Raw genomic sequence first — 20,479 nt, 5'->3', positions numbered from 1 at the left:
CTCTCACCGACGATCTTACCTTCTAAGCCCTCAGTTTATAGCAGTTTGGGATAAATTTTTACTAACCTAAAGACAATGTACAGAAATGTATGGAAAGTCCAGAGATAGACATAGGCTAATTTTGTGTAGGACATTCGAGTAATATTTAAAAATTACCAAGGACCCAAGCTAAAAATTCTAAACTTGTGAATTCTGAAAATTTACAAGTTTATTTCTCAAAAAGAGCTTAACCGATCTTAATGAAATTCGACTCAAAGTCGACGTATGGCTAAATTTAAATAATTTTCAGATGATACCTCCGACTGCTTCATTTGGTAACTCCCATGCAAACCAATTGCCTTTTAAAGCCATCGAACATTACACGGCATAAAATAAAGAGTTTTTCATGAAATGAAAAAGTATTCGTATTTTCGGAGTCCTTGATATATCTTGAACATATCTCCCGAATAATGTTATAGTTCATCCCGCCAAGTTTCAGAGATACCTTAGAAGATGAAACTCCCTTAAAAAACGGTACATCAGACAACAAACAGTACAACATTTTCCCAAAAGTACAAATATCCTTATCTCTCCGTTTTCCTTGTAAATTTTAAGATTTTACTCATAAAGCCTTAAATATCCTTAAAATTCTACGAAAAGGATTACGTGTGACAACTTCGTTCTTTATGAAACGTCCCCCTTCAAAAAAGAGCTAAGATTTCTGAAACACCATAGGGTCACAAAGATATTATTTTACAAAATGTTCCGAGTGTACTGGCATCATGAGATTTTTTAAAAGTTTTTTGGATAATGGTATCTTTTAGGAACCTACGATCTTCAGAGACACACTAACTAATCTTTCCAAGGATAATATTTCTGAAAAGGAGACCCTTCCCTACATGCATTCCTTTGTCATGAATTTGAAAGACATGCAAAGATTTATAAGAAAAATCTGGAAAATTGCAGGGAAAATGGTAACATAGGGATCATGATTTGTTCTAGGAAAATCTTCCTTAAGTCCCTCTTTACAAATTTGTTCTTTGATAGAAACAACGTATTTGGTCCCTAAGGATAATTTGAAATTTAGTGGCCCTTGGAGATCTACAAGTGCATGGTTAAACCTTAAACTTAATTCCCTGGAGTTCTTTTACTGCTTGAACTCCACATAAAGAGCAGTATTTAGAATCCCTCGGTTTCTTCACCCCCCCCCCCCCCCCCAAAATTTCGGCCTTTTACCCAACGGACACCACTTTCCTCAACAAATCTTCGCGTTTCAGACGATTTCTGAGAAAGAGCGTCACGCTGGTTGTCCATCTTTTTGGCCCAAACGACTAGAGATAGAGATTTGGGGTTTTCGGGAGCCCGCTATAAGTCGACCTTGAGACCATTAACATGCCCCACATCCCTCTACCCTTTCCAAGAACCAATGTTTTTTAGGGATTGATCGAAAAAGATTCGTGACTCTTTTTTTAATTTCTGTATCTTTTAGATTTCATCCATATACAAAAATACCGTTGAATTATTCCTTATAACGGTTTTTCAAGGTCAAGAGTTTAATAGGGTCTAGGGAGCGTATTTCTCAACTTTATTGCAACATATTTGGGCTCGCTGGAAAAGTATTGGAAAGGTATTGGTTTCGAACTGAGAATAAACCGATTACAAACCGAAAAGTAATATTTACAGTAGACTCTCTCTCAATTGGGAATATGGGGCAAAATGTCATCCGGTTTAGCGATTGAATTGAGCGTCAAAACCTTTGTAAATTCCACAAAAAGCGCTCAATTATAAAGAATCACGATAAAATAGGAAGAACTACAGCAAATTTGAGCGAATTAGCCTCATAATTAAACGTGAAAATTGTCAACAAAATTTGTCGCCCGATTGATAAAGAGCCGATTGAGTGAGAGTCTACTGTATTCGAAAATCATTTTATTACTTCAAAACCATTTTGGACGATTTTTTGAATGATATGGATCGGTATAAATAATTTTGAACCAGTAGGGGAGGCCGGAGCAGATTTGCCACGTATAATATTAGATAGTGGTATCTTGTAGTTTTCCTTCGAAGGAATATTGGGGAAACCCGGGAAACCACTCTTAATTCTAAATATACAGTGGCGACAAGACAAATAGCACAGTTCCAAACACTGTAATGTATGTTTTATTTTTCGAAAAATTATGCTTTTAAATGATGAAAGTAATAATAATAAATGAACTTGTATATAAATAGACATTTTGAATATGAAGAAAAAACCTGAAAGTTCTATCAAGAAATTTAGTACTGTAAAAAGATTCTTGAAATGGCACATATTAAGGGGACAATATAAATAGTAAACCCTATAAAAAGTGATAGTTTTCGGCATCTACTGCAATTAACAACTTACTAATTCTATTTGAAAATTAAATTTGGATTAATTAGTATTCAGATAAAAAACTTTTGGAAAAATTAGCGCCTTGAAAACGAAGAATAATTAAGGAAATCGGAATTTGGCACTATTCTAATGCGGTTGTATTTCATGTAGTGTGGATATCTGCTTAAAACTATTCCAAATTAGTTACATTCGAGAGATTTATGTTGTGGTCAATCTTTTCCTTCAAATTCAACAGGATTGAGGTCCTTAGACCGTCCTGGTTAATCCAGAAGGTCAATTTTTTTCTGACTGAACCAGTTTTAAAAACTCTTGGCAGTGTGTTTGGGATTAATAGCCTGAGTAAAACTTGAAAACTAAAAACAAATTCTTTTCGATGTTGAAGTACATGTCTTGTCCAAAGACATTCCTGTAAACAAATTTATTTATATAGCCTGATATTCCATATACAGACCATACACCACTTCGCAAAATGTAACCCCATACTATAAAACGTTCTTAATTCTGTATCAAGGACAAAATTCTTGATTTTTGGAACATCTAATATTTTGTTATGTCATATCCAGTGATACTAAAGTGGAATACATCGGTTCAAAGAATATTATTCCAGAATTACAGATGCTTCTGCATATGCTCTTTAACAAAAATCAAACAACAGGTATGATTTTGTTTGAATACAGTAGACGTAGAGTCTCGCTATAGTCCATATTTGGTTCCAGATTTGACACTTGGGTCGCACTATAGTCCATGGCATTTTTTAAAATTATCAACGACTTTTAGTATTGAAATTGTTCGACGGCTTCCACTTTCTTAGCGATTGTGGTACTGGTCCTCGCTCTTTTCATTATGGATCACAATTATCACAACTACTCAATAAAGTTTGCTAAAAATATTAAAATAATTATGACAACATTGCATGTCGCGTACTAAAAAACATAACCTAACTTAAAATCAGTCTTTTTGAAATCAACGGTCGATAAATTGTGGACTACAGTAGACTCTCACTCAATCGGCTCTTTCTCAATCGGGCGACAAATTTTGTTGACAATTTTCACGTTTAATTATCAAGCTAATTCGCTCAAATTTGCTATAGTACTTCCTATTTTATCGTGATTCTTTATAATTGAGCGGTTTTTGTGAAATTTACAAAGGCTTTGACGCTGAATTCTATCGCTAAACCGGATGACATTTTGCCCCATATTCCCGATTGATAGAGAGTCTACTGTATAGAGCGATGGCCTATAGCGAGACTCTACTGTACTAATTCCGTACATGTGGCAACACTTCCAAACCTGGTATTTTTACATGATTAACTTTTAATAATGCTCACAGGAGTTACTCCTTCAAATTTAGTTCAATTTATTATTTTTATTTTCGGTACAACAGTAAAAGAATTCAATTTTATTATATGTGCAATGGCAGAATCTTCTCTAGAAATTGTCATTATTTGTCGAAATTTTCGAGTTTTCTGCGTGATTTGTAAGTTTTATCATAAAAAATTATTAAATTAATGGTTATCTTTTTTGAACAATGCAATTTACAAAAAAAAAACTTAGTGTCACATAAAGCTTATACATCTACCTACACCAAAGGCTTTATTTACATGATTTTTTCAGTTCACATAACTTTATTTTACGAAAATTTCTGACATTACTGCCTACAAATGATCAAAGATACAGGAGTATAATGAATTTTAAAATAAAAGTAAATTTTAGGGATTTTAGGTAATATTTTCAGAGAAAATGAAAGTATGCTATTTAAATTATCTGCACGAATTACACATAAACTCATAAAATGGCAAAAACACATGGTTTTAACAGATACAAATATTAAATAATTATCATTTTCATTATAATAAGCTTTATATTGTCTAAAAAATAAAGTATGATCAGGTATAAAGATTGATATCGTATCATAAAACATCAAATACGAAAATCGCTTAAGGTGTGCTATTTATCTTGTCGCCACTGTATGTATATTTCCCTTACTATTCATTGAAATATTTATCAGCCTCATACAAACATTTTTGGACAAGTTATACGCAATGAAAAAAATCATTTGGTGGCTAATCTACCCCGGTCTCCCCTACATAATAAACGATGCGAAATTTTGAGGTATAGCTTCTAAGTCGTGAGTTTTGCCATGCCTTTTTAGGATTATCAAAACAAGAGAAAAAAATTATACTTCTTTATTTGGATCTATGGCTCTTTAACACAAAAGAATTAATACAGGACAATTCAGAGATTCATAATCTTCACTTCTCTTAGGATCATTTCTTCTTGGCCGTTTTCTTCTCCTGACCTGCTTTGCCATAACGCTCCACGAATTCCTTCACGTTGAATTTCTTTTTGCATCCGCTCATAGCCATGTAGCGAATCTTCCCATAAACTGGACGCTCCATCCAAGGACCATCGTGCAGGCCTCCAATTGACCACTTCCGGAAGAAAAAATCTATATTGAGAAAAAAGAATTCGTCCTGGAATCAAGGATTGACTTACTAAAATTCCCACAATCCCATTTGGATCCCTGCCATCGAGACTGTAACGATCATTGAGATAGAGGGCCGTGGAGATGGCTTCCTCGGGACTCTGAGTCCACTCGAGAATTTTCTTGGCCCAGTACATCCTCAGGAATCCGTGCATCTTCCCCTCGTGCTTCATTTGAAGTTGGGCTGCGTTCCAGAGATCATCATGAGTGAGAGCATCGTCTAATTTCTTTCTAGAATAAACATATTCGCGCTTGTCCTTTCTATGAGCATCTAAGGTGGTCCTGGCCCAATTGTGGAGCCCTTCGAAGGTGCTCTGATTCTCACTGAAGAAGCAGAAATTGTCTGCCAATTCCCGCCTAACGATGGCTTCTTCGCAAAACATCTCAACACTTTCTGTAAATTGATTCCTGAACTCATTGACGTAGAGGATGCATCTCTGGGCGGAAATCTGACCAAAATGGAGCCATGGAGAGAGATTAGACTGAGCATCGGCCAGAGGATCATTTCGCTGAGAAGAATACTTCTCCAGGCGATGCTCTGTAAATTCTTTGAGAACTGCCAAAGCAGCTTTGTACCCCGGAACAGCCCAGTCCACTTCATCGACTTTCTTGTCAACCTTCAGGAACTTCATCAAACCCTTCCAGTCAATTTCTGAAGCCGGAGACTCTGCAGAGTATGGATGGACAATTACAGGAGGGAATGGTGTCAGGAACTCTTCTAAATTATTTGTAATCTTCTTCCGGATTGTCCGAGCAGAATATTCAACTTTATCAGATGCAACCCAAACAGGAACAATATTGTGAGCATCGACCTGAACCAGGGGAACGTTTTCTGGGACATTTTTCTTCACTTCCTCGATCCATTTCTCTGAAAAATCCATCGGACTGAAATCACAGACAATCCCTCCAATATTTTGCTGCTCCACAAATTCCACAATGGCTTCCTGACCACGCAAAATATGAAATTGGATGTTTAGCATCGAGCACTGTTCAGAAACCTCCTCAAGACCTCTCAGGAGGAATTTGTAGTGACGCAGAGTGGCGTCGAGGAATTTGGGCAGGAGACAGAAGACCACATGGAGTGGTACTTGATTCTTAATGGCCAGTTTCTGTGCAAAGAGCATCGCCCAATTGTCCTGAACTCGTCCATCGCGACTCATCCAGTAGGCAATTCCCGAGCAACCCTCCTTCGTAAGCTGAGCCTCCGTCAGGAGTCTCGCTCTTCTCTTGATGAAACGGAATTCCATGATGGACTTGGCTGCCTTCTCGCGATCCTTCTGGAATTTCTCCTCCAAGCTCTGCTCTTTGTTCTTCTTATTCGAACCATTGGAAGCAATGGCTGCAGGAGCGGCCTTTCTTTTTCTCGTCAAATTCTTCTTTTCCGGAGATGGCATCTAAAAAGGCAAAGTAGACTGGAAACTTAGATGAAATTCCTTTTATTTTAATAATCATTTACCTTTTTTCATTAATTTCTTCACAGAAGATTTCACTAAAAACAAATCCCTGTTAGAGATCAACGGTTTCCCAGAGCAAATGTTGCGCAATGTAAACAAAAAGGGAGGTGAGAGTCGCTTACAAGGTCGCGGCCACCAGAGAAATTTTCACAAGAGTGTAGGTAGAATTTTACCCTGGAGACAAAAAATCACAAACATCAAAAATTAAAACTAAAAAATAAAAGTTTTATTTGTTTTTCATTTCGATAGATTTCTACGACAGTTTAATTAATAGTTTAATTTCGATTTTCTAGTTTTCTTATGTTTTTTCTATGTTTATTTTTATTTTATTTATTTCGATGTACCGGGCTTTTTATTGCCATTTTGTAAAGTACATGGTTCATATAATATAAATGCACGGATTTTTTACCTGGTTCAGATTTATTCAATTGTATTTACAGACTCTGCATTTGACCGGCATGCTGGATGTATCAATTTGTTCAAAAGTGAAAGTGGTAGTTATTGTTCCAAGACCCGATTTGTCCTTTTGATTTTCATACCTGAGGAAGGGGAAAAATCGTCCCCGAAACGTCGTGTGTAAATACAAATGAATAAATCTGAACCAGGTCAAAAATCCGTGCATTTATATTATATAAACTTTGAATTGATCGAATTTTATCGTACATGGTTCAGTTTACAAGTTTATTATTCAGTTTACAATGTTTCGTGAAAAATGTCCATTCAGACGCTTCAGTCATTTGCACCGGGCGGTACTCAAACTCTAACTCACAACTGTGACAGTCGAGCCGGGGGTCACACCGCCCAAGAGCCGAACGCTCTTACCAACTGCACCATGGACCCCCTTTTCCTATGTTTAAATCTTGTGAAAATTAACATAAAATGTTACCTGCGATTTTTTTGCAAATTTCCTTAACAAAAAACGGATTTCTATTAATCTTTCATTTTTCTAACACTGTCCAAAGACCCACATAATATTTTCACATTTTAAAAAGGTAAGAAAGCAGGAATCGTCAGGTTAAGAAAAATACTCCAGAATTTATTTAAAATATAAGATCGAAACCATTTTTTTGTTGATATTTTCGTATATGCCAATTGGGACTCTAGTATTCCATTTATCAATATTTGTAATTTCGCTCCTTAGAAATTAAATGAGTCTAATGGTCTTTACGGCCTCTACACACTAGAGAAATTTATGTCCATTTTGAAAAGTTTTTCCCACACAAGCATAGGAAATTTGCTTCAATATGGATATAGAAATAAATTTTTCTAATCTGTAAAGGCGGTAAAGGTAATAACTCAGTTTTTTTGAGATTTTGAGATTTTAATGTACTTAGAGAATTTAATACATTATCAAATGATATGTCATTTGAATTTCGTTATTAGAAATAGTTTTCAAAATGTTACCCTTTTAGATTGCTTGTGCAATTAATTTGAAGTAAAGGGGCACAAAATATATTAATCGTTCAAACATTTGTGAAACAAAGGACTAATTTAAACATTATTACAGGACAATTTACCCATCATTTAGGATAACAAGGAGCTAACTCAGGAAAAAAAACATTTTGAAAGGTAATACTATGAAAATTTAGATGTTTATATTAATTCTCAGTCGAATTGAAAACAAATTATTTTCGTTCAGGTTATTAAATTTAAATAAATATTTACACATAATTGAATCTTTCATGCTGTCTCCTGAAATGCTGAATGAGTTGGGCCCTTATAATTTTAAACGAATATTCAATCAGATGAAGTAGGGATCGTCCAGAACTAAAACGAGTACCGTCCGACAAATAAGATCCTTGTAAAATAATATAGATTTGCATATAATTTTATAAATAATACTATTAATTACAACGTACTCGACGACATATTCTACTGTCAATGTCATACATCCCTTATCAGAACCGAAAACTGCTAAACCATCAGAAGCAGTCAAGGATATCAAAAAGAATGCCATAATTTGGTGAAAAATTGCGAATTTTTATTTAAAAAATACTATAACGCTCGTAACGCTCCGTCTTTTTATGATTTTTTCAGTGTTTTATGGTCAATTTCTATGATATTTTCACTGATTTGAATTAAATATGAAATAATTGACCCTATGACGTTAAACCATTCGCTAAATATTATTGTAAATGTGAATAAATTGAATAAATATTTCCACCGATCGACTTGAGGAGCCCACTGTGGTCGAGTCGAGTATACCTCACCTTAAATAATGTTCTAGCACGTCCTTTCTGTAGTATTACTGTGAGAACAAAACTAAACCAGGACTAAAATATTAAACTAAACATTAAGAAATTTTCAATATAAAAAAATATCTCTTAGAGGTCAAGGTACGTGGACCTTATCAATTCACACAACAAATCACAACATTGCTCTATCAGGTACGACGCATCGGGAGGGGAAGTAATTTTATGACGTCAGTATGAATCGAGCGAATCGAGAATTTACCGTGTAGCAAAATTGTTCCATTTGTCGTCAGTTGACTTGCTAAGCTATTTGTTCTGTTTGTGAATAAAATGTGCAAATTGGTGGAAATTTTGTGCAGGAATGGCTACCATCAGGATTTTAAACGATAAAGGTGAGTTGTAAAGAGTGGAAAAGACCAAAACCATCAAGTGATCAATGTTTTTTTGTTCAGGAAATCCAAAGAAAAGTGGCTAAAGGAGTGTTTGTGTTGCGACTGTGATTCTCCACAATCAACAGCCAATTCAGCAAGTCCAGGATCATGAGGAAGCAGGTGGTATTCCTCCAAGACCACCCCAACAGGAAAGTTCAAAAGTGGAAGCTGCGATAAAGCAAATTCTGTGAGAAATAAGTATATGAAAATCTCCTATTTACCGATAATTTTTCCCGGAAAGAAGACTTTCACAGTCTAATTAATTTCTGATCAAATGGGCAGATTCGAAGATCTATTGCACTTCGAGGAAGGAGTAGGAAGGTATGATCTTGAATAAATCAATTTTCTGTAAATCACAGTGAATAAATTTGCGAAAATTTGTACAAAAGAAGTGTATAAATTTTCTTCTTTTCTAATATTCTTTCTGTCTTTACAGATTTCCTCAAACTACTTTCAAGTACTTCAATTCAAACCCACCAAATACTGTAAAAATCAGCACCGAATATTTTCAAAATTTCAAAACTCTGCATTAAAATTTATTTAGTATTTTCCTGTGTGATTGCTAAGGAAAAAGTTAAAAGTGATCTATCATGCTCATCACCAAGATCATCAAAATAATCCTAAGAAATAAACGGAAATAAATCACCAAGGAAATAATTTTAGAAAGATGAAAGATCCCAATAAATTATTTCACATAGCAGATAAAAGTAATTTAAGACTTATGAAATTGTTAATTTTCAAAAAGCAGCAATTTTTGCAGTCTGATTTCAAAAACTGATTCTAATATTTTCTAGTTTTAGGCTACACCAACTTATTTTTGTATTCAATAATTTGTGAATTAATAAGGTCCACGTACCTTGCTCTTAGGTTGCATTGGACCTTTTAAGTGAAAATTAAAAATATAAAATTTTGAAGAAAAATAATAATTTCTTCGCTTTTTGATGCTGTGTAAAATAGTTGTAAGCTTTTTTTAAATTCTTATTTAGTTTTAACTACGCCCATGGAATTGAGCCTCTGTGCATTTTGGAGGTACACTGAGACTGAGCCTTTTGGTGCCGCGTAGGCTCATAGTTCAGTGCATAAACAAATCTGACAGAGAGTTTCTAAGGTTATGCCGCGTTTTTCTTCGCTCCCTGCTTTCCTGACCAATTTTGAAACTGTTACCCAGTGAAAATGGTGGATAAAATAGAAGATCTCAGCCTTCCTGGAGCCATTGTTCAGCGAATTATCAAAGATGCCCTCCCGGAGGGAATCAACGTTGGCAGAGAGGCTCGAGATGTGCTGGGCAGAGCCGCGTCGGTTTTTGTGATCTACCTTACAGCTTCTGCTACCAATACAGCCAGATCTCACAATCGAAAAGCCATCACAGGTCAAGACGTCCTGGATGCACTGGAAGAGATGGAATTTGAAGACTTCCTGGAGCCTCTCAAGGAATTCCAAGAAGGTGAGTTAGTTTTTGTTAGAAATTCAACTCGAAATGCTCATTTTTGGACTGTATTTCAGCTTTCCGGAAGAGTGAGCAGGGAAAAAAAGTGAAGAAGAGAGATTCCACTGCAAAGTCTACAGCGCAGAAGGATACCGAGGAGGAGCCGGATATGATTATTGGAGAATAAATTTATTAGAAAATATCAAGCGTTATTGGTTTTTTACTTGGGCAAATGATAAACACCAGAAGCGAATATCAGTTGATGTTCCCGGACTTTTGTCTGAAGGAAATCTTTCAATTCATCCAGGGAGAATTCTACACCTTTTTCATTTGATGCAAACATCTTTAGCATCTGATGAATCCTCTCAATTGGCAGTGAATCCAGATTCGTCAGCATTCCCACAATGTATGACCAGAAAACTTGAAGTTCCTCCTCACGCTGATCACTGGCTGAAGCAACAACATTCTCTGACTCTTCGTCATCATCGCAAATATCCTGAGGTTCTGTCTGCATTTCCTCCATGTCAGAATCACTGGTATCTTCTACCAGGATAAAAGAACCAGTCTTGGTCTCTTTTATCAATCCATGGGATTGCCAGTATGTAATCTTCCTGCGCAATACTGATGGCGGAATTTTCATGATACTACTCAAGTCATTGAGATTCCATTCGGATTTCTCCTGAAAATGATAGATAATTGTGGCCTGTGTTGGTGTCACTGAGTACTCAACACATTTTCCCATGTGCTCAACCTCCAGCGTCACCTTTCCACTAACCGGCCGCCAATGAAGCGTCCTGTTGCCCTTGTACGCTTCATATGACTTCCTGTAATTCTCAAATTGTGACTGAATAGCTTCTGGCAATTCAAGATCCTCCTTCTTGAAACCCGGCCAAAATTGTGCCGACAGAATCAAACTAGAGAACTCAAATGCCTTCGTATCTGAATAATTACTGTCACTCTGGATATGTGCATTGATTCTCTTGGAATCACTGATATCCTTGAGCATTACTTCACAACTATGCAGAACACTCTCGCCAAAACGGAGCTTCAGCAATTCCAAATTCCGGATCTCCTTCTCCGAATTCAAATCCAACTGCTGCAGCAATCTCTCTGCCAGGAGATTCTTGTATTCATTGACAAAGAGTTCCTTGCTCCCGTAAATGTCCACGACCATGGAGATAATGTCAGCCGAACGATGAGGCTTGACCTTGCTGGGATTAGCATCAACCGGATCGGGATTCCATGATTCCCAATTCGTCAAATCATCCACAACAGCAACACCCTCCTCCTTCAGTGCCTCACTCTTGGCCAATTCCTCAGCCAAATCCGTTGGTCCATCCTCAATTAAACCCGTTACCACGCATCTTACCGTATCATTGCGACTCCTCAGGTATTCCTTTACGGGTTCCGTGATGGTTTCCAAAAGGACTCCAGTGCTGTCCAGGTGACGAATCGCCTTGATCGCGGACACATACCCAGTGAGAATGTCTGACGTATCGACTCCCGGATGCAAAAGACGTGTCTCCAGCGCCAGCTTGAGCGTCTGTACGAGATGCGGACGTAGATCTACTTTTTCGAAGCAGACTTTTAAATCATCAATCGCTGGTTGGGACTCCGGGAAGTCTAGAGAGAAGGGCATATAGAGGGAACATTTCTTATTATTCTCTTTAGTTTTCCTATAACATCAGTGAAAACCCCGCCCCTAAAAAAATAAGCCACGCCCCCTTATAGTCATTAATTAAAGACGGCTTTAAGCCAAATCACTTTCATTACCTCGAATTGATCTTGTCTTTTTGCATATAGAAATACAAAAATATAAAAAATATGCATTTACCTAAAGAAATACAGAAATATAAGCCCCGCCCCCTGCAAGATTTGCAACTTTTGATAGTTAATTTGATATGTATATTATTTTAATTGAAATGATTGAAAACCTCTGCACATTCCAGTAACTCTATTTAAATCCAATATTTAGTATAAGATAGGAACGCGGTATTAAATACCGTGAATAAAATCCTTAAAATATAGAATACAGAAATATTTGGTCACACAGCTTTCTAATTACAGCTTAAAATAAAATTTTTGATATTTCAGTATTCATTATGGAGCTTAAAAACTTTAGGATAAGCAAAGAAACCTTACTATTTAATTTTTTAGATAAGAGCTTGAAAGGACCAACAAGCAAAATAGACCACGCCCATCCCACCACTCCCCTTATCAAAATAAAAAGGGCTAATCGAAAACGATTGTGAATACCGTGAATACTCTACACTACAACGAAAAAAATTACTGTAAATGGTAATAAGGGTAATAATTGTGATCATGAATTCCACACTTTATTAATTTTTACTTGAATTTTCCAAGATCAAAATCATATATATTTTTTAAATTACAAATTAAAAAAAAAACTTTGTATTGCTTGTTTTCTTGTAAATTCTTTTTTGGATTACGCAGAATGGTCATACAATCTGAGAAAATCTTACACCGTTTTCACTCTGAAGGTTGGGCATCAACGATAAGACGGCGGTGACCGCTGTTTCTCAATTGTGCTTTCAACTGCTCAATTTTAAAAATAGCTATACATTAATAATAATAGACTCAATAATAATATTGACGGATCTTTTAAAAGATAATAAACCAGAAAAGCTGTACAGAAAAAAATTGATCACGTACTACAATATTGTTAATCCTTCAATATTGAGGGGTGTGGTCTATTTTTAAACCTTCAGGTTCAACTCCATTAAAGATTGAAACGACACTAAAATAAAGATGTTTAACAGGTTATAAAAATTCTACTATAGCTAAAGTACCACAAGCGTTGGGGCCTAAATAGACTCAGACTGATCCCCGAGAATACCTAGGGTTTATCCTTTGGTCCTTAGTCTAACCAGCCTGAAATTATCTCTATTTAGATTTAGAATCTTAAGTAATTGTAACGATAATTGTAACGGTAATTTGGCAGTTCCTAGGAAAATTTTCTAGCTTGAAATTTAAAAAAAAAAGTTAAATAACACCTCAGATAACTTAAATCAGTTTTAGCTCAGTCGACAGGTATGAAATTATCCAAATTCTCTTGTCTCAATTTTCTAAAAATTAGCCCAATTTTCTTTATTTAGGAAAGAGGTTATTCTATAATTTGAGGTTATGTCTTACGTAACCTTGAAAATGAAGATTATTTCATAATAGTAATTTTTTGAAGTACAATGTAGCAATTCATGCAATTCAAAAGTCCATAATATTCTTCTCTTAAAGTTTAAAAAACACTTCCCAAACTTTTTAAATGAACTCAAGGGAAATTCAGTAACACTATGACAATGTCATATGACAAATTTTCGTGGTAAAATTGCAAGGAACTCTATGAAGCTTTTAGTAACTGATATGAGTCCAATTTACGATTAGTTATTGCAAATTTACTAATATAAAAAAATTCTATTTTGTCATATGACATTGTCATACTGTTACAGAATTCCTCTACTGGATCTCGTGCGTTTCAGTTTCTTTTTTCGATGTTGTTAAACTAACAATTTCTTTGTATTACACATAAAGAAATAATACTACAAACGTCTTGAAATTTGAGGTTAGGTTTAACATAACCTGAAGTTTTTAAAATCGTGATACGCTGCAGGATAAAATGGGTAAAACCATTGTAAATACACTCGACTCTTCGTTATCCGGCACTTCGTTATCCGGGTGACAGCTGCCAAACACTGCGGCGGTTGATGTATTCAATCTTATTTTTACTAAACATAAAGCTTCTCCAGAGTGAATTAAAGTATTATTATCATTGTATCGAAGTTTTTAATACATAATTGTGATAAAAAATGAAACATAAGCACACCATGAAAAAAATTCTCTTGTTCTTTATCAGACAGAAAATAAATTACACAGCACAAAATAGAAAAACCGTTGATCATTCAAAAAACCTAAATGTCATTTTGTCCCCCAGTCAGCCGGATAACGAAGAGTCAAGTGTATCCAAAATTATACTCCATTATACTCATATGATAATTATACTCATTTTCTAATTTGTCCAATATAATAAAACATTGTAAGGTTAGAATTTGATGCCTAAGAATAAATAAAAATTTCAGAACAATCTGAAGTGTAGTATTTCTATGTCGATTAATTTTGATTATTCATTGGAATTGAACAACATTTGCAAAAATATTTGCCGAATTTTGATTTTTTTTTCCTAAGTTTGCTATAATCGAAGTTTAAAGGTTATGCTCAGCATGTTGTGCATAATCTCATGTTATTAATTAATTTCCTGCTAGATAAAAGCCTTATACCGATTGGGCGCATTGTTACTACTACAGTCAATTTCCTCAAATATGAACGATGCGACGGTTGAACTCAAAATGCGAAATTTGAGGTTATGTTAAGAAAATTCTCTGTAGCCTGAATTAAAAACCATTTTTCTCTGATGCTTCCTTATTATCACCGTATTATCTGAACTTCCTAAGCAAATTCCATTTATTTAACAACACGATGTTAAAATGTCTAACAATATTTTAATAAATTTAGGGTTAAGTGAATTTCACATGAATTCCGATATATTTTTGAAAATATTCTTAATATTTTGGAGTGAAAAAAATGCCATGTCTTTAAGGAATTTTACTGTAATTATGCCCTCTTTAGCAAAGAAATAATTTGGAAATCTGAGGTTATACTCAACATAACCTTCAAAAATTGATTCAAATTATGAACAAAAAAACCATAAAATTTTTACGACCCCACAATTCTTGATAAGCTTTTATTGGTGCTCTATTGGCTAAGAGAACCTGCTTACCTTTTATTAGGTTACAATTTAATCTAACCTCCATAACCTCAAATTCCTAACTAACCTTTTAATTTATGGTTAAAAAATGTTTTTTTTTACCCTTTAACGACGAGATAGTTTTTGCTGACCGAAAATCAGCAATAAAAATGAAACCAATGAACAAAATCAGTAAAAGGTCTCATATATATCTGGCCTTCGAAAAGCCAACAGAGTCTGATTTGGTGTATTTTTTGTCTCTATGAACAATAATGACAAAAATAACCTAAAAATTTAAGTAATTTTTCTAACAATACTAATGAATGATAATTTTCAATCTAATGAAAAATAATATATTTGAGTATTGTAGTTTCTTTTCCCAAAACGGTTTTGTTAAATAAATTGGAAGTATAAAAAATAATTAAAATCATTTTTCAATATGAGACTTTAAGAATTCGTCATTTTTAAGTTTAAATATTTACTATATAGCAAATAGCTGGAGACTTCAAAGAAATATCCTAGATTCCTTCAATCTTCTACTTTACAATTATATAACAGTCATAAGAAAAAAATAACTTTAGGTAGTCAGGAAAAATTATTTTCTTTATGGGACACCGGTGTTCCAATCGTCCTTAAAGAGTTAAACTGTTAAACTTCTATAAACCAATTCTGGCAATTTGAATCAAAGGTAAATGATATTATAAGGAAAGGAAGTGCTCCTTTACTTCAGGTCAAGGACGAATAATAAACTATTTTAACATTAAAATAATTTTATTACACAAAATTTTCTATAAAAAAGTTTCAGTCAAACGATTGAGATTATTGTAAAACTTGTAAATTTTGTTTTCAGTGATGCCCAGAGTATTCAGAAAGAAATTCTTGCAGACAGTCTTCCTGATACTTGCCGCTCCTTCCAGTGAATACTTGTACGTTGCATTTCGACGTGAATTTAAAATTTTTCTCTTTTTAATGGGCAACTGTTCAACAAATTCCGTGTAGAAGGAACCTTGCTGCTCCTCATTGAGACTCCAAAAATATTGAAAAATATCTGCCCGTTCCTTTTCACTAAATTCCTCCGTGCATCTCAGTGAGCAGTCCCTGTTTGTGCAGGGAAATTTGAAAGTTTTCTCAAATCTCATCTCAGGCACTCCAACAAAATAAGGCAATTGTCTCTGACGTTTCTGACTTGTTCGTAATATTAATTCTCGCCTGGAAACACCAGGATCTAACCAGTGTTCCGGAGGTTCAGGTTCAGAATACATTTTCTGTTCCGGAGGAGGAAAATGCAGGATTCTATCATGTTCGTCATCTGATTCACCATTTGTATCCACACTGACAAGGCAATCGTTGGAATCTTCCTCAGTATCGTAAGGATTGCGTAATCTTTCACTTGAACCACTGCTTTCACTTTTTGGGATGGAACTTCCGGATGGTATACATATAACCTCATCATTTTCATCTGATTGTCTGAAACAAAATTATCAGCACTTTATTAACCACTTTACTATGTATTTATTTCCGCGGATTATATTTAAAAACTTACGGATTGTGCTTGGGATCTTCCTCAAAGTCCTTTTTCCGATAAGTACAGCTCACTTCCTGGAATCTACCAAACAACACAAATGTCAAAAAATAACCTTCTTCACCTTAAAATTAATAGAAAATTGATAAAAACTTACATTTTGGTGGGTTCCACTTCAATGATTGACGATAAAAATTCCATAATTTTGAGAGAAAACACTCCACAGCTCCTACAATTGCTCCTTATTTTTGTCACAAAACACAATAAAAATGTCTCAAACAAAATACCCAGTGGACGTCACGATGCAATGTTTACCAAACAATTTACCTATACAGTACTACTATTCCGTACCAATATTAGGAGTTGATATTTTTCAGTTAAATTTGTTATTTAACCATTCCCGGGAATTTTTGAGTATCTAGGGGAAACTGGGAAAGTAGTAAACACGGGGCAGTTGTAAACACCGCGATGTTTTTAATTAGATATTAAATTTCAGAAGCCAAAACCTAATATTAATTTATAGAAAGTACAGCTATCCTTTTTTCCTGAACAAATTTTCCACTATAAAGTCTAGGTAGTGTGGACATAAATATCAGTGTTTACAACTACCTCGTATTCCGTATTTACTACTGCCCCCAGTTTTCCCTAGTTGAAAAAATACATTTCCTGCATTCCAGCATTTGTCGTAATTTCGAATCGGCGTAATTTTGTTTATTAAACGCACTTGAGAAAAAGAAACTTTTATAAATCCAATAAAAATTATTTTAAACAAAAATTATCGTAAGTGCCCTTAAAATTAATAAAAATTTATTAAAATTTGTCGTAACTTCCATTTTTGGGGAAGTTGCGACAAATTTTCATACAACATTTTCTGTAATCAGCATTTGCCGTAACTTCTTTTGCTTACTTCCGTGGCTTATAATTTGCACCAAAACTGTAACATTTCTCATTATAACATTCACAAACTTTTCCAAATATCCAAAGACAGTGCAACAAATAATGCAACATTAAATCATTTTAATTCAATATTTGTGAGGAAAAAAAAGTGAGAAAAAAACCCCTGCCCACCTGTCATTAATTCAAAACAAAACAAGCGACGCGGCTTGTTTTGTTAGGGACCGCTTTTAGCTTTTAGGGACCGGGAAAACAGTATAATTTGCACGGTCCGAAGCTTTATACTGACTAAGTTTTTCCTATATTTCTAAATAAGAGTGACTCCGCAATATATTTTAAAAACAGGACACTTTGTTGTGAATCTTTCACAACACACATTCATTCCATTCCATATTTTTCCACCTTTTCTCTTTCCGATTTGCCTTTCTTAATTTTCCCATTCCTATTTGTCCACTCATCATTCTATATTTCCTCTGCTCTTTTTACCATTCCCACTCTTTCTATGATTTCCCACCTTTCCCTCTTAAGAATTAAGCTAGGTTAACTGTTGCTAATTAAATTAATATTTGAAATGGCAGTCAGTTAGATTTTAAAATAGTTCAAATTTAGTGGAAGTACATTGGAATATGGGAATTCTTGGAAAGGGCTATTTAGGATATAGAAAAAAGGCGTACGCCATTTTGTGTCCAAAATTTGATGGTGAAAGAAAGAAAGATTTTGTAAGTAGAAAAAGGATTCATTTTAATATTGAAATTAATAATATTGTAATTTGATAGGAATACTAGGAAGAAGGACAAGGACAGTAAAAGGATAGGATTTGTGTAGGAGGAGCAGATTGCTTTAAAATGTGAGATTGAGTTAATTTTAGATTTTTGCTTTAAAACACTGACGCCATTTTTTGCTGATTTATTTTAGCCGAAACAAAGATAAAGACTAAAAGATAAGAAACGTTGTGAAATTCTGTTGGGCGAATAAATTGTTTGGAAAAAATTACAACATTAACAGTAGAATAAGAATGTACAGTAGACTCTCTCTCAATCGGGAATATGGGTCAAAATGTCATCCGGTTTAGCGATAGAATTGAGCATCAAAGCCTTTGTAAATTTCACAAAAAGCGCTCAATTATAAAGAATCACGATAAAATAGGAAAAACTACAGCGAATTTGAGCAAATTAGCTTCATAATTAAACGTGAAAATTGTCAACAAAATTTGTCGCCCGATTGAAAAAGAGCCGATTGAGTGAGAGTCTACTGTAATCGAATGTAAAAGTCAAGCTATCCGGCTCAAATAAAATTAATAAATTAAAAGAAACACTACAACTTTCCCCTAGTTTTTAAAAAATGAGTGCGATAAGTCATATATATTGAAAAATCATAGAAAAAAATTAGTCCTTATGGTCCTTATAAAGCTTGGGACCGTTGAAAGCATGGACACTTTCCCCTATTCAGGGCTCATTTTTAACGAAAATAAAGCTGAACTTAACATTTCATCTCCTGAATATTTATCATAAAGTTAATCTAGGAAACACCCACACGATGTTTGGGGTGCCATTTCCAGAATTTTACCGTATTTGAAGTTTTTGGTCATAAACTTAAAAAATCTAAATGCATTTAAACCAAAATACTTTTTTGTGACTTGAGTTTCAAACTATCTCAAAAGAGTTTCTATTTCTACTAATTTTATTCATTTGATATCCCATAAGGAATTATTGTGAAATAATACCACACAATAATTTTAGAAAATGCTCAGTTCGCTTACGTGCTATTAATAGTTTTTTTTCTAGCGACTTTAATAATGATCCTCATGAGAATTGTGACCCTTTAACTCTTTTTTGAGTTCAGTACTCACTTTTTGAAATATGCAATTTTAAATTTTAAATTCACATAGAACTTACCGATAATTATGTCGAAGAACTGCTCAATTATAACATTAGCATACGTTTCGTACATGAAGAAGTTGAGTTTCATGCGAAATTTCGCAATTGTAGCCTGCATTTTGGTGTTCTCCTCGTCAATCTTCAAACATCCGAAATTGTAAATCCGGATTAGCCAATTGATGACAATTGCATTGAGCCATTTCTCCAGTGTTTCGATGTTTGATACAAAGACCCCCTTGCACATCTCTTTTACGGATGCCTCGATACGTTCTTCAATGAGATTCGTGAGCGTGAATCCAGCAAGACGATCCAAAAGACCCATTTCTATGAGATGGCGATTGGTACTGTTGAAAGCGTTAATTAATTCCTGACATCGACAGCTATCGGCTTCATACTGACATCCACTGCATTTCATATCGTCCAATTCGGGCAGATCATCTGGATCTGATACCTCGTGCATGTGGCTGTTGGCAAAAACCCGAAAGGAGAGTTTGTAAAATGCCACGACGATATCGTTGAAATTGACAGGAAGTTGTGACAGAAGGGTCGTACGGAAGAGTTCACTGAATCTCTCTGGCTCATCGCGAAGGTTTTCTTGGCGCTGAAAGGAGCACCAGCTCCTCATAACCTTGAGACGATCGACAGTGTCACTGAAAAGCCGAAAGTCTTCGCGTAAATCCGTAACAGCTTTCTGGAAGCGACAGAATCCATCATCCTGATCACTGTGCTGGCGAAAATTCTGCCAAAATCTTGGAGCAATTTTCTGCCTCAATTCACTACCGATTTCTATAAATACGGTTTCATAAATGTTCTCAGCAATGTCCATACGAATCAATTCACCAACAAGTAGCTTCATGTCCTGCTGGGTACATTCTGAGATCTTCAACTGAAAGTGAATTTCCGCATTTTGATCGCGAAAATTGGTGATTTTTCTGTTTCTGTGGAAAAACTTTACCTTCCTCTCGAGAATGGGAAATATTTCTACAGTTTTCTCCCACATTTTATCCATTTTTCACAGTAAAACATCACAAACACTATTTCATTGACTCACTAAGTGGACAGCCGGCGGGAACATAACCAAACTTTTCTGCCA

The 20,479-nt window shown here is 34.8% G+C and overlaps 4 protein-coding genes across 5 annotated transcripts; 1 reads left to right on the top strand and 3 right to left on the bottom strand.

Annotated features, from left to right (window-relative positions):
- Positions 1 to 4,520: 4,520 nt before the first annotated feature.
- On the bottom strand, positions 4,521 to 6,391 carry LOC129802487 (deoxyribodipyrimidine photo-lyase). 2 transcript variants are annotated; one of them, XM_055848378.1, is made up of 3 exons: positions 6,291 to 6,391; positions 4,846 to 6,228; positions 4,521 to 4,781 (listed from the first exon to the last, which is right to left on the bottom strand). In XM_055848378.1, the coding sequence occupies exons 2-3, from the start codon at positions 6,226 to 6,228 to the stop codon at positions 4,617 to 4,619; spliced, it is 1,548 nt and encodes a 515-aa protein (XP_055704353.1). In that variant the 5' UTR covers positions 6,291 to 6,391; the 3' UTR covers positions 4,521 to 4,616. The 2 variants fall into 2 exon arrangements, with proteins under 2 accessions (XP_055704353.1, XP_055704352.1); XM_055848377.1 differs by having other exon boundaries at positions 4,521 to 6,228; positions 6,291 to 6,385.
- Positions 6,392 to 9,979: 3,588 nt separating this feature from the next.
- Positions 9,980 to 10,539, top strand: LOC129802518 (DNA polymerase epsilon subunit 3). The gene is made up of 2 exons (XM_055848424.1): positions 9,980 to 10,355; positions 10,415 to 10,539. Exons 1-2 carry the CDS (start codon positions 10,085 to 10,087, stop codon positions 10,522 to 10,524), a joined length of 381 nt encoding a protein of 126 aa, XP_055704399.1. The 5' UTR covers positions 9,980 to 10,084; the 3' UTR covers positions 10,525 to 10,539.
- On the bottom strand, positions 10,508 to 20,479 carry LOC129802478 (anaphase-promoting complex subunit 2). The gene is made up of 3 exons (XM_055848347.1): positions 20,342 to 20,479; positions 19,405 to 20,272; positions 10,508 to 11,960 (listed from the first exon to the last, which is right to left on the bottom strand). The coding sequence occupies exons 1-3, from the start codon at positions 20,393 to 20,395 to the stop codon at positions 10,558 to 10,560; spliced, it is 2,325 nt and encodes a 774-aa protein (XP_055704322.1). The 5' UTR covers positions 20,396 to 20,479; the 3' UTR covers positions 10,508 to 10,557.
- On the bottom strand, positions 15,846 to 16,908 carry LOC129802507 (uncharacterized). Its single transcript, XM_055848404.1, has 3 exons — positions 16,773 to 16,908; positions 16,637 to 16,699; positions 15,846 to 16,560 (listed from the first exon to the last, which is right to left on the bottom strand). Exons 1-3 carry the CDS (start codon positions 16,814 to 16,816, stop codon positions 15,882 to 15,884), a joined length of 786 nt encoding a protein of 261 aa, XP_055704379.1. The 5' UTR covers positions 16,817 to 16,908; the 3' UTR covers positions 15,846 to 15,881.

This window comes from Phlebotomus papatasi, chromosome 2, assembly GCF_024763615.1.
Source record: "Phlebotomus papatasi isolate M1 chromosome 2, Ppap_2.1, whole genome shotgun sequence".
Taxonomy (NCBI): Eukaryota; Metazoa; Arthropoda; class Insecta; order Diptera; family Psychodidae; genus Phlebotomus; species Phlebotomus papatasi.
The sequence above is the reverse complement of the archived record's forward strand: the minus strand, read 5'-3'. Positions and strand labels throughout refer to the sequence as shown.

What these genes read in the sequence shown, in the direction of transcription:
- LOC129802487 (XM_055848377.1), bottom strand. Translation starts at nt 6,228, where the DNA reads ATGCCATCTCCGGAAAAGAAGAATTTGACGAGAAAAAGAAAGGCCGCT.
- LOC129802518 (XM_055848424.1), top strand. Translation starts at nt 10,085, where the DNA reads ATGGTGGATAAAATAGAAGATCTCAGCCTTCCTGGAGCCATTGTTCAG. An exon ending in TCTCAAGGAATTCCAAGAAG is followed by an intron (nt 10,356 to 10,414) that starts GTGAGTTAGTTT and finishes ACTGTATTTCAG; the next exon opens with CTTTCCGGAAGAGTGAGCAG.
- LOC129802507 (XM_055848404.1), bottom strand. Translation starts at nt 16,816, where the DNA reads ATGGAATTTTTATCGTCAATCATTGAAGTGGAACCCACCAAAAT. An exon ending in GAAGTGGAACCCACCAAAAT is followed by an intron (nt 16,700 to 16,772) that starts GTAAGTTTTTAT and finishes GTTGTTTGGTAG; the next exon opens with ATTCCAGGAAGTGAGCTGTA. An exon ending in GAAGATCCCAAGCACAATCC is followed by an intron (nt 16,561 to 16,636) that starts GTAAGTTTTTAA and finishes ATTTTGTTTCAG; the next exon opens with ACAATCAGATGAAAATGATG.
- LOC129802478 (XM_055848347.1), bottom strand. Translation starts at nt 20,395, where the DNA reads ATGGATAAAATGTGGGAGAAAACTGTAGAAATATTTCCCATTCTCGAG. An exon ending in TTCCCATTCTCGAGAGGAAG is followed by an intron (nt 20,273 to 20,341) that starts GTAAAGTTTTTC and finishes ATTCACTTTCAG; the next exon opens with TTGAAGATCTCAGAATGTAC. An exon ending in GTTCTTCGACATAATTATCG is followed by an intron (nt 11,961 to 19,404) that starts GTAAGTTCTATG and finishes CCTTCTCTCTAG; the next exon opens with ACTTCCCGGAGTCCCAACCA.